Here is a 14,036-nt window from a genome sequence, read left to right as displayed (position 1 = left end):
TCCAAGAACAGAAGTCTGGGAGGGAAAAGGTACTGCTGCAAAGGTTGTTAGGGAACCAGCATTTAACAATTTATGTCTTAAGCATCACTGGAGGACTGACTGTTTCTATCTTAAAGTACCGTGCCATTTCAAGGATTAGTTGAAAGCTGTAATGATATTAAAGAAATCTAGAACCAGTGAACAATTGTGTATGTGTGTTTCAAACCAAGTGCTCACTTCTTCACATTTTGTGAATGTGCCAAGGAAGGATACAGGTGCCTGAGCCTTCCCATGAGCCGCACTGGGTCAGTTTATTGGTAGACATGCTACTGGATTATATGTTCCCAGAGCATCAGAAATTGTCAGTTATTCAGCTGAGGTTTACAGGGCTCACTAGTCACAGATCCATGATAAAAAATGATTACTGACAAAGTCCCTACACCCTGTTGGTGATGAGAAACCTTACAATGTAAAATTGGGCAAAGGGCAAGTTTTACTGGCCGAGCGCGGTGGGGAGGGATTGAGAAGATAGAGAAGCATGGCAACATATTTCCGGAAGTGCAGGAGTTGTTGTGAGGCAATGGGTTATTGTTTCATTGCAGTTATTTCCTGTTCAACAGTATGGGATTATGAAGATTACCCAGTAGTGGGATCTCATTATTGCTTCTGGTTAACATTAATATTTCTTTCTGTTTGAAGGACATGAAATCAATGGGGCTCTCGATACATCCAACATTGATACAAGTATTCTGGAGGAATACATCAGTAAGGAAGACTCCACAGATATGTAAGTCCATCCAGTGACCTTATGACATAAATGGATCGGTACCACTCCTGACATTATGCTTATATACTAAGTCATTAGGGGATATGGTGTTTTTAACATTGCATTGACCATGGCCTGATCCCCATTGAATCTAAAGACCCGGACTTAAAAGTTTTGCGCAACCTGGTATTAAAATTACTATAAATCGATGAGCAGCTTCAACAAACATCATTCCAATTATTTTTCTAATAGTTAATTCAGTTCACAAAACAGAAGCATTAGGAAAAAATCCTCTTGGAGCATCTGAAATTGATCTGTGAAGTGTAAAGAGACACTTTTCATATGTACAGAGTGGCTGTCTGTCTTTCTGAGATTTGCTTCTGAGGACTGAATCCAGGAGTCCTGCCACTTCTGTGGGGTGGGTGTGGAGGGGGTTGGAGGGTGGGGTATCAAATGTTGCACATCAGTGGTTCCTGGAGGCAGCTGTACATATTAAATAGCAGCTGCCTGCAGTCTAATCTGATTTAAGGAGGAGTATGAAATACAACATGTGTACATTAGACCTCATAGGAGAGGTCTAAACTTATTGGAGCCCTTGGAGAAACAGTATCATTTTGGAGAGGTAAGTATCCTTATGGATATGGTTTGGGGACACTTTGGGCAGGATTTTACAGCCTCGCTTGGGTGATTCTAGAAATTCCCACCCGAGGTCAACAGAGATTTCTGTTGTCGGACCCTCACCCATGCTGAGCCTGCGGTGGGTCAGGTGGTAGAGTTCAGTCTTTGGGAGAGGTCAAGGTTTTTTAGGAGAGGGGAGGTATCCTTTAGAATTGTTAAATGTGGACATGAATGTGCTTAGAAGATGGATAAGCTCGTCAGATCTGTCAAAGTTAATGGGAACTGCCAAGGGAGTTGTCAAAAGCAGTTGTCAAAACATTTAAATCTCCTGCCTTTTAAATGTCTAAAATAACTGCCTGTGATGTTGAAATAATTCAGTGCTTGCTATTTCACTCTGTTGACAGAAGCCTGAGGAATACCATTACAAGATTAATCCCACATGACTGATTTCATAACCTGTCATTAACACAATATCAGTTTGCAGTTTGATTAACATCTTCAAGTATTATAAAGTGTTTGAAGTGGCTGATGGATACAAATGCTTGTTCTTATAAGGAATTAAAGAAATTTATATCTATTGATTTTTTTGAATCAATGAGAGCATTTTTAAATTAAGTGAATCCATCGCTTAAGAACTTTCTTTAACTTTAGCATGGGTCTGCTCATGGTGGTTACCAGGTGAATTGGTTGGCATGATTTGGCACTAAGATGGTAACAAACCATGGGATGTGAATGGAGGGGCATTTGTTCGTATGGAGAGTATGAAGGACTGAGAGAAGTGGGTGGAGGACCATGGAGTTGCACAGGGACAATAAAGGGCCCTGGCTGTGTATATAAAATGGCATGGATGTAACATGTAATGTGTGAGGGAGTATGAGGGAAAGGGCTATTTTTAGTTTTGTTCCTTTTTTTTGCACTGTTGGACTTTTTCACCCAACCCACCTCCCCATCTAACTGCCCAATTGCTCATATCTCCCAACTGTTTCTAGAGCAAAAGTCCCAGCTTCCATTTCATTCCACTCTTCTGGAACGAAAGTCCAATCATCCAGGGCACCTTTTCCTGGGTCGTGTTTGCGGAGCCGTGAATTGTCACTGCTCTGCGCTCTCGCCTCAGGGACAAACATTTAGGCCCAGACGATAGTCGCTACAGCTATATAGCACGTACTTGATACGGATTGTTTCGTAGGAGAAGGAAAGCTTATTGAAGTGGTTCTCTGTCCTGGTGATATCTCTTCACATAACAGTTTTCATGGCAACTCACTGTTCACATTCAGAATGTGATACTCAGGGTTGCTATTGACTGGACACACACCAACTGGCACCCACTGCTCCTCCAGGCTATCACCAGAGTTACTTATCTGTTCCTCATATACCCCACAAGATAAAAGAGAAATTAGCAACTGCAACATGAGCACTTACAAATATATAATTTAAAGCCTATATTTTAAATATTGAGCATTTACAAAATAAGTTAGATATTTGTATGTTCACATGCGAGGTTCAAAAAATTAATTTTGTACAAACCCATTTTGCATCTGTTTGAAAATCAGATTCAGTGTTTGGGAAACCTGTATTGACCTTGGCTTACACCCAACCAACAGCATTTCAAACCATGTGGAGAATTCTCAGATGAGGCAATCTTGACAGAAAGCCTCGAGCCAATGTTTCATAGAATCCCATAGTGCAGAAGGAGGCCATTTGGCCCATCAAGTCTGCACTGACTACAATCCCATCCAGGTCCTATCCCCACAACCCCACGTATTTACCCTGCTAATCCACCTGACACTGGGGTCAATGTAACATGGCCAATCAACCTAGGGTAAAAGGTCAGCCAGACTTGAAACGTTGGCTGTATTCCCTCTCCACTGTCAGACCTGCTGTGTTTCTCCAGCGTTTTCTGTTTTTGTTTCAGACTCCAGCATCTGCAATATTTTGACAGAAAGCCTGCTTGCTGGGAGTGCAGATTGAAAATATTGGCATATCTGTTCCTGAATTTCTAATCAATACTCCCAGCAGGTGAAGTACTCCACCAAAATGTGCATGGTTGGTAAATCACCCATCTTATGCCTGCATTTTAAATGATTCACAAGTAAAGTCACCATTTACGCTGAGATTAAAGGTTGCCAATATCAAGCATTAAGATCAGTTAAGAACTGGAGGCTCCCAGAAACAGTCAGTTGAACTAAACATAATGAATGCTGTCAAAGCCAATCATTCAAATGTGTTCTCTCACTGTTGGCTGAACACAAACTCATGGCATCAAACTTTCAAGATGAGCTGAAGGTTTCTGCGAGAAGCAGTTACATTTATTTTATTTAGTTTGTTCCCAAAGAATCTTAGCAAAATAAGGTACCAAAATGCAACTTTTAAAAACAATTTATTTTCCTATCTGGAAATGGTCAGTTGGTGGGTTTTACAGGTTGGCACTAATCTGACACATTTAACGTCTAACCTACTGATATCTGTCACAAAACCATTCAAATTGCTAAAAAGATTGAGACAATGAGAAGACTTTGAGAGAATATATTGTAATCTGCTCAAAAATCAAAAGTAAATCTATAAACCCAAATTGGAACACATACAGTTGTCATTAAATAATGTTTAAAAGCTTCTGTTTTTATGAGAGAGTAATGGTAATGTCCAATTTCTGCTGTTTTATGGAGATGTGAGTAAAGGTTTGACAGCACATTAAGATAGGCATTTATCAGCACTGAAACTAATTCTTAATCGGCATTCACTGCATTATGCACACAGTTCCCTGTTGGCCTCTGAGAGCACAGTGGTAAATGCTGTGGGTCACTGACCTGTAGAGGCTACTATGTTTGATATTTAGTTCAAGCTGATTTCGCTGATCAAGTGAAGATGATAATAAGGATGCTACAATCAAGCCCAGCACCCTTGGGCTAGAGGTAAGGAAAGTTAAAAAGTAGCCTGCTTTTCTACTACTGTTGGCTACTCAGTGACTCCTGCTGGAAAACTGGTGGATGTTAGTGGGGAATCGGACCAGTTTTGTCTGTGAAGTTGTTCACGGTCAAACTGCCTTTCAACAATTACATTGCTATCTTAAACATTTTGAAAGATGAAACCAAGGGGTGTGGGTGTCACTAGCTAGGGCATCATTTGGTGCCCATCCCTAATTCCTCTTGAAAAGGTGGTGGTGATCTGTCTTCCTGAACCGCTGCACCATATGGTGTAGGTCCACCCGCAGTGCTGTTAGGAGAGAATTCTAGGATTTTAATCCAGTGACAGTGAAGGAATGATGATACATTTCCAAGTCAGGATGGTGAGTGGCTTGGAGGAAAATGACCAGGGGGTGGTGTTCCCAGGTATCTGCTGCTCTTGTCCTAGATGGTAATGGTTGTGGGTTTGGAAGGTGGTGTCGAAGGAACTTTAATGAGCTCCTGCAGTGCAGCATGTAGATGGTACACATGGCTGTCACAGAGAGCCATTGGTGGAGGGAGTGAATGTTAGCAAATGGGCTGCCAATCAAGTGGGTTGCTTTCTCCTAGATGATGGCAAGTGTTGAAGCTGTGCTCATCCAGGTTAGTGGAGAGTATTCCATCAGACTTTGTGTCTGGTAGATGATGGAAGGATTTTGGGGAGCTAGGAGGTGAGTTACTCATTGCAGGATCCCTAGCCTCTGACCTGTTCTTGTAGTCATGATGTGCTTGTAGTTGCAGTATTCATATAGCTAGCCCAGTTTAGTTTCTGGTCAATGGTAACCCCCGGGACAGTGTGAGATTCAACCATTGAATGTCAGGGGGCAATAGTTAGATTCTCTCTTGTTACAGATGGTCATTGCCTGACACTTGTGTGGCGCAAATATTACTTGCCACTTGTCAGTGCAAGCCTGGATATTGTCCAGGTCTTACTGCATTTGGACATGGGCTGCTTCAGTTTCTGAGGAGTCATGAATGGTGCTGAACATTGTGCAGTCATCAGCGAACATCCCCACTTCTGACCAAGGTCATTGATGAAGCAGCTGAAGATGGTTGGGCCTAGAGTTCTACCCTGAGGAACTCCTGCAGTCATGCCCTAGAACTGAGATGATGGACCTTCAACAATCACAATCACATTCCTTTGTGCCAGGTATGACTCAAACCAGCTGAGAGATTTCTCCTGATTTTCATCATCTAGTTTTCCTAGGGTTCCTAACGTGAAGAACAATCAATTAGGGGAAGTACGGGAGTGTTATTGATGACTGGAGGTCAGATATTGCTGAGTTGGGAAAACACCCTGGATGTTTAAGAATGGTGGAAGGAGCCAGACACAGATATCCAGCTGCCATTTTTGCCAGATCTCAGTTTGTTGCAGGGCATGAACCACACAGGCGTGATCCCAGAGCATAGCAGAGCCATTTGAACTTAGGGCTGAGTTCAGACCCCATTTTCACTGTTGCAATGGCCTTAACCCATAGTGTGGATGTCATGAATCAATTGAGTAGATGTAAATACTCCTGAAGGGTAGATAAGCTCTGTTTAACTATTGTGAGCTGAAGATTTTAAATGTCCCACCCTTTAAACATTAATAAAAGACTGAAACTGACTGTGGAAGTTTAAAAATCCTCTGCTGGACTGCTTTGAATGAGGCAGCATGTAGGCTTGAACAAAATAGCATCAGGGTGTGCACTTCCAATAGAGGAATTTATTGATATTCTTCCAGGACCTATTTCATTATGAATACTTGGCTAAGTTTCAAAAAATTATCTCAGCAGGGAGTTGTGAAAACTCTTATATAAATGCAAATCATTATTCATTTATTTTAGATTCTAGCACTCAAAACATTATTTTTCCTTTACTGCCATAGGAATGTTCTGATTGACTCAAAGTAAATATATTTTAAAAGCATGGTTTTGTTGAAATTGGGCCATTTTACAAATACTCTACTCCCTCCTAGATGTAACAATCAAGACAGTTACAGCAAAAGCACTTATTTGGAATATTTCAAAATGGTGGCAGGAGCACTTCAGTTTAGTCTATTTTTCTTTGTTAGGTAAAACATTCAGTGTTATGCATAAATAGTTAGCCTGCTGCTAAAGCTTCTGGCAATAAACACGTTTCTAATTTACTTACAGGGATGCCTTTGACCAGTGTGTTCCATTCATGATATGAACAAATCTTCTTGTTCTTCTCTTAAGGGAATCACAGAAGCAAACTCATGGGCCTATTGAGCTTCATACTTCCTTGTGCCTATGAGGAATCAATGAGAGAAATAGTTGCTAGTCATTCCTTTCTTCTTTCCTCCTCTCCAGAAGCTGTTTCATGCTGAGTCCAGCAGGTTGGATGATAATCAATTCTGATTATAACCCTGATCTCTGCATTCTTTCATCCAGCCCCTTCTGAAAACTCAATTTCCATCTCTCCACCATTTCAGCTTCTGAGGCTCTAACTTCTGGAATTCTCAAGCTCATCCTCTCTATCTCTCTCCATTCCTCTTAGATGCTCCTTAAAATCCATCTCAGACTAGGTTTTTGGTTAAATGTCCTAATATTTCCTTATTGAAGCTCATTGTCAACATTTGTTTGGTATCACTCCTGTGAATTAAGAGCCTCGGGGTGATTCAGGACACTTACCTGAATGTAAGTGAGTATTTTGCAGCACTAGGAGCCATTACCTAGCCCAAGGACACTATTTCCATCTGTAACAGCTCAGAGCACTGGCTTAAATTAGCTGTTCATCACATCGGAGTGTTTAGTCTGTTGAGTTTACGTCTGCACTAAACAATCCACTTACTGGCTAATTCGCTTATTGTGAGGGAAAGGAGTGATAACATTGAATGTTATTGGTAATTTGACAATTGATCACCGACACCCAAATACTTGGCAAGATGCCAACTGAAATGACACCGTGGCGATATCAAAATTACACTGTTACCATGGTGGCAACCACATAAAAGCCTGCAAGAAGGATGGTTTAATCATTCATTGCATATGGCTCCTGACCATCACTAGAATGTTCACGATTCATTTCAATCACAGAATCCCTACAATGCTGAAGGAGGCCATTTGGCCCATTGAGTCTGCACCAACCACAATCCCACCCAGGCCCTATTCCCATAACCCTGCATATTTATCCCACAAATCGTTCTGACACTAAGGGGCAATTTAGCATGGCCAATCCACCTAATCCACACATCTTTGGGCTGTGGGAGGAAACCAGAGCACCTGGAGGAAACCCATGCAGACACAGGAAGAATGTGCAGACTCTGCACAGACAGTGACCCAAGGCCAGATTTGAACCCAGGTTCCTGGCGCTGTGAGGAGCAGTGCTAACTACTGTACCACCGTGCCGCCCAAACTGATAAGCTGTAGTGAAACACCAATTTCACAAGATTTTTTTTAAGGCAAAAAAAACGACAAAACAAATCAACAAGTGGTGATTAGGGACTTGCTTTTCAATTCAGGTTCAGGAACCAACACTCAGATAATTTCCTAGTGCTAGCACCATGCTGCACTTGTGTAGCTCACGCGATGCAATGTTTAAACAGAAATGATCTCATTGAAATGGAGGCAGGCTTGGTGCTCCATTTATGATACTAAGCTTTACATAGAAGTGGGAGCTGCCTGCAGAGCACAAACACCAAATGCAAATGACAGCTCTCCTCAATCTCACTTTGAAGATTGGATGTTGTCCTACTTGTACATCTGGAAGCACCATTTTCAAAGCTCTTGTTCCATCTCCTGTGGGAAATTGGTGTTATAAGCTTGGCTTTTAAAAGCCTTTTGGAGAAAGATGGTGGGGAGTTTAATTGTTTTGAGGTTCTGAGGAAGAATGCGTTAGAATAGGAGATGATTGCCCAGATTTTCCAAGGAGCGGCAGTCATCATGGGATTTCCACTCAGCTCAAACTATCTCCCACTGATGCTGATCCATACCTTTTCTTCTGAGCCCAGATTTACTAGAAATGCAGAGCTTAGTGAACATTTGAGACCTCCTCATGTGGCTAGGCTGGTGTGTGACTGAGTGGCGTGTGACTGAGGTGGCATACGGCTAGAGCGGCGAGTGGCTAGGATGGCATGTAGCTAAAGTCGCGCGTGGCTGAGGTGGCACGTAGCAGATGGATGCAGTGGCAGGTGGATTAAAATGATAGGTGGGTAAGGTGGCAGTTTGTAAGGTGGCAGTTGGCAGCTGGCTGTAGTGGCATGTGGGTGAGGTGAGTAAGTAGGTTGGGGAATGGGTCAGAATGGGTAGTGATGCTGTAAGGGATAATCAGGTCTGATGGGATTCGTCAGGTAGTTGTGTGGATAGCATGGTCAGGGAGTAATGGGTGGCAGGGGTGGCGTCAAGGTGTCAGCAGTGGTAACTGGTGATCCAGGATGTTGGGGTGGTTGGGCTTGAGTTCATTCACTGCTCCTGGAATGGTTTTTGCAAAACTTAATTTGGAAACTGAAGAAATCACAAATGGAGGACACAGAAACATCTCTGAGTATTCCATACTACCTGTTATCACCCTGTTATCAAACTTATGTGGAAATATAGATTTGCTCCCCAGTTTCTCCTTTGTTTCCCCATTTCTACCAGCACTTCCCCTTATGAGCCTGGCATTGCTCACGACTGTACATTAAAATCACAATGGAATCCTAATGGCATCTGAATCTTTGAGGTTCTTGCCACTCATCTGCAGCAAGTTGTTGGGAATTGTGCTGCCTCTATTTTAACCCCTGAAGTTCAGTTTGCATAAAGTAATAGGGTTAAAATGAGCACCACAGTTTCTGCTTCTTTTGGCAGTAGCCATGCTTGTTTGCCTTAGATATCTTCAAAGTTTTGGCTTCTAAATGGGTACATAGTAGTGACCTCCTCAGTCTCCACAAAAGAAAATTTCCTGTTGCCTGAAAATTGGCAGTGAAACATAGTGCAGTATGGTAACCATTCTTTGTGAAAAATTAGCATTTTTTTATGGTTGCAGGTTCAGTTAAACATTCCAGGGCTTGCCTGTCAACTCTGGTGTTAAACACTCAATGCACAACTTAAAGTCAAAGTTTAGTTTCTTTATTAGTGTCACAAGTAGGCTTACATTAACACTGTAATGAAGTTAATGTGAAAAGCCCCTAGTTGCCATACTCCGGCATCAGTTCGGGTAAACTGAGGGAGAATCTAGCATGGCCAATGTACCTAACACTTTCGGACTGTGGGAGGAAACCAGAGCACCCAGAGGAAACACAGACACGGGGAGAACGTGCAGACTCCACACAGGCAGTAACCCAAGCTGGAAATCGAAGCCAGACCCCTGATGCTGTGAGGCAGCAGTGCCATCCTATGGCACAAAGCCTTACCAGTAGGGGCTACAGTAATGTGAAATGGGTATGCAATATTACCCCCAATTTTCTGACCCACATTCATTGCTAGTAAGGTTCTGTGCTTGAAGCAAGTCTTGCACAATTCCTCTTGAAGACTTCACAGGACATCCCTTTTGCTTCTCCTGCACTTTATTTGAACAGGCTAAGGTCTCAGTTAAAATTGCTGACATAGGAAAGTCACTGACAGGTATTCATTTGCCACTGTTGACAACTGTAATTTCTAACATTTTGATAAATGACTTTTCTTCCTTGGGTGGAACCTTAACACTTGAGCACTGATATGACAATCTTAGAGGTTATTTATGGAATTTAATGTTAATTATTTTTTCCCAGTGATTCTTTACCTCCTACCACTTTGAGCATGGGAAATGTCCATTAATGTCCGTTAATTACAGAGTGACTGTTCCTCTGATTTTGTCAAAGTTTCTTTGTGGAAGAACCTGAACTTCGAGCCAAGTTTTCACAGACCACAAGGCGGAGGTGTGAGATTAACAGTGAAAACAAGCACAAAACCCTGTGCAGTGTAAAGACACTTCATTTCCATGCTACATGCAGAAGGGATTTCATTAAATGGAAGTGGCTTACTTACAGAGGGTTAGAGTTCCCTGCCTCTTTTTAGAAAATGGTTATGACCTTAAGTGGAGAATAGCCAATGACAATATGTTATCAACATATTAATTGGCAACAAATATCTCTGTGTCAACTACCGGAGTTTGTTCTGTGATTGGTTGTTACCATAGCAATTCTGTCCAACGTATTAGATAAGGCATTGGTAAACCTGAAGTTAAAAACACATAGGGGTCATCAGAAGTATATCTTTGTTAAATACAATAGTTGTGTTTGTCACTTATCAAAGAATGCTGTCATGTATCCCATGATTTCTTTCTCTGCAGCTGTTTTCCAGATCTTCCAGTCTCAGTAAGCTACTCCAACCCCCAAGCTTCCGGTGCTGCTCCAATTGGCCATCCTATCCCCAGTGCCATTGTGAACACAGGCCACCTAAACAGCCCTTCCACCAGTGGAGTCAACCATCTTTGCCATGTGACCACCAGCTGCATCCCAGTGGCAGCACGACATGGCGGCCTCGTGCCAAACCCCGTATCCTGTGGCCCAAACCTCAACAGCCATGTGAACTGCAACAGCAACAATGGAATGCTAACCAAAAGCTATCCCAGCACCCTTTGCATGAACAGCAACACAACTGCTATCAAAGTGGAACCAAAGCCCGCCTATGCACCCGGGTAAGTGAAAATAAGGATTTTATTTGACTGAATGCATTTTAATGGAAATTCTAAGACTTACCAGAATCCATTGCTTGTCGCATCACAAATGATTTAAAATGGTTGCGGATAAATAATTTTCATGTTCTAGTTTCCATAGCAACCAAAAATCCTGCATCCAATGTATAGCATCAAATAAAATTTTAAAATAACATGATTACAATAACACGGTAAGATTTGTCCACTGATTTGTCTTTTTGGTTCTTTTAAATTTCTTTGTTATTGAAGGTCTCAGCCTCTCCTCAGAGCAGTATTTGGCTGAGTGTGGCATCATGGACTCTTAGCAAAGTGAAGTCAATGAAAATCAGGGGGAAAATTCTCCACTGCTTGGTGTCATCCTTAGCACAAAGGAAGATGGTTGTGGCTGTTGGAGATCAACATCTTAGCTCCAGGACATCACTGGAGGAGATACTCAGAATAGTGTCCTTCAGTTGCTTCATCAATGACCTTCCTTCCATCATAAGATCAGGAGTGAGGAATATTCACTGATGATTGCACAATGTTCAGCATCATTTGTAACCCCCTCAGATATTGTCAACATGCAGCAAGACCCGGACAATATCCAGGCTCGGGATGACAAGTACCAGGCAATGACCACCTCCAAAAGGAGAAAACCCAACCATCTCCCTTTGACATTCAATTGTCTAACTATTGCTGAATTCCCCACTACCAACATTCTGGGGATTATCATTGATAGGAAACTGAACTGGGCTAGCCACATCAATATAGTGGCAACAAGAGCAGGTCAGAGCCTGGAAAATCTGCAGTGAATAACTCACCTCCTGACCTCCCCAAAGGCCTGTCCACTATCTATAAGGTATATGCCAAGAGTGTGATGGAATGCTCTCCACTTGCCTGGATGAGTGCAGCTCCAACAACACTCAATAAGCTCAACACCATCTAGGACAAAGCAGCCTGCTTGATTGGCACCCTTTAGCCAAAGTCCTGGAACTCCTTCCCTAACTGCACTCTAGATGTACCTATGTCACATGGACAGCAGCAGTTCAAGAAGGTAGCTTGCTGTCACCTTCTCAGAGGCAATTAGGGATGGGCAATAAATGCTGACCTCGCCTTTGATGAAAGAATTAAAAAAAAGCATTCTTTACACAAAGATATTGAAAATCTAGAACTTTCGCTCTTAAATTGCATGTGGATGCTGAGTCAATTGAAATCTTCAAGACCAAAATGAATAGATTTTTTGTTAATAATGGTATCACAGGATATATAACAAAGATGGGTTAATGAAGTTGAGGCAGAGAACAGCCACAATTTGATTGACCAGAACAGGCATGAGTGACTGAATGGTCTATTCCTTTTCTTATGATTTCAGGTTGCACAGTTCGCACAATTTTAGTTTAACTTAGCAGTTTTGGCCAAGCTGTTTATCAAAAAAAATTGAAATAAAATCTATGGCATATTTCAAAAGCTTGTTTTGGGTAAAGTTTATTTGATTATTTCTAATGAAAAATGCACCATGGAGCCTGCAGTTCAGAGAATGACTGATTTAACAGTTCCATAGGCTGCATAAATAAATCAAATTCAACAGGGTTTATTCCAGCCTGTTGTTTTAGTGGAAGGCTGTTAGAACCCCCACAGACTTTTAGGGTTACTAGGCAAAGAAGGAGAGAGACAGGGGGCTAAGTATTCGACAGCTTGCCTGTTGGGTGCAGGCAATTTGATAACTAAACTGTCCTCATCCAAGCAGGATGAAGGGGATAGAAAATGCAGTTGGTGTACCTACTTCATCTGCATAATTGTAGCTTCTGGTCAAGTGTGTCTCACCCTGCTGTCTGCAGCTTCAAGCTTCTGGTCCTCTGGGACAATGGTGACATTCATTTTCTCTTTCTTTATTCACCATGATCTGAAATTTACAATCTTAGTAAACATCGCAAAGAAAAGATTTTTTGGAAGTTTGCAAACATTCCACACTGAAACGGATAATTTTCCACTTGATTCTGTTCCATGCCTCAAGATTAGACATTGCTCTTTGATTGAGGTACTTCACACACATGGGGGTGGCACAATGCTTAGCGCTGCTGTCTCTCAGCGCCAGGGACCTGGGTTCAATTCCAGTCTTGTGTCACTGTCTATGGGGAGTTTGTGCATTCTCCCCATATCTGCATGGGGTCCCTCCGGGTGCTCCGGTTTTCTCCCACAGTCCAAAAATGTGCTGGTTAGGTTGATTGGCTGTGCTAGATTGCCTCTTAATGTCAGGGGAATTAGCAGGTTAAATACTTGGGGTTGCAGGAATAGGACCTGAGGGGGATTGTTGTCGGTGCAAGCTCAATGGGTTGAATGGCCTTTCTGCACTGTAGAGATTCTATGATTTTCCGAGGTGAGGCAGCTCATTCTTCGATCCTGTTCTCTCTGACGGATGGAAGAAAATCATGCTTTCAGAGTATTTCTTTCGGTCTAAAAGTGCAAGTTACTTTACTTTAACAAATAGTTAACAATACATGCAGCGGAATTTTATCATCTTTTGACTGTGTTAACTCGTGTGGGAAAAGCAGTATGTAAACCGTCTCCTCCACTCCTGGCTTTTCCTGCCATATTTTTTGACACTTATTTTAAGAAGAATGCTGGAAGTAGGTCCCAAGACAATGAGCCCGCCCCACTATCAATCTCAGCCTTCAAGAGATCAGGGTGCCCTGAAACAGAAACAAGATCTCGCCTCACCCCAGTGGACACCCCTCCCTCCACAAATATGTACCCAGTATCTCCCCACCTCTCCACGGACATAGGGAAGGCTCCACAACAATATCTCACCTTCCTGGCATTGCCCCCTGTGCTGTGCACGTTGCCTATAGTCCACGCAGTGCTAAGCAGGTGGCAGCCCTGCGGTGAGGGGGTGCGGGGAGAGGGTCATGCCAGAGTATGACCATCTTCCCCCCCTTGTGGCTGAACTTACCTGTGCATCCCCAGGGGTTCTCTTAACCAGGTCTCAATTTGTCAGGACCTGTTGTAAACCTCGCTAATGTGATGTTACATTGGTGGAGGGGGGAGTTCCTTATATGGCAGATGATACAACAGGGAAGCATGCTAATGATACACTAATTCCTGACTTTTCATGGCAGGAACCCCACTACGTCACTGGAGGG

General features: G+C 42.5%; 1 protein-coding gene across 5 annotated transcripts in view; it reads left to right on the top strand.

The window, feature by feature from the left end:
• myrf (myelin regulatory factor) overlaps window positions 1–14,036 on the top strand; it is a 236,360-nt gene that overhangs the window by 111,772 nt on the left and 110,552 nt on the right. For all 5 annotated transcript variants that reach the window (XM_080191600.1, XM_080191599.1, XM_080191602.1 and 2 more), the window contains 2 exons: window positions 679–766; window positions 10,552–10,899. In XM_080191600.1, the coding sequence (XP_080047726.1) occupies window positions 679–766; window positions 10,552–10,899 (436 nt within the window). The remainder of the gene's footprint in view (window positions 1–678; window positions 767–10,551; window positions 10,900–14,036) is intronic.

This window comes from Carcharhinus amblyrhynchos, chromosome 6 (genome assembly GCF_965287045.1).
Source record: "Carcharhinus amblyrhynchos chromosome 6, sCarAmb.v2.hapA, whole genome shotgun sequence".
Taxonomy (NCBI): Eukaryota; Metazoa; Chordata; class Chondrichthyes; order Carcharhiniformes; family Carcharhinidae; genus Carcharhinus; species Carcharhinus amblyrhynchos.
This window is presented reverse-complemented; position numbering and strand designations above follow the sequence as displayed.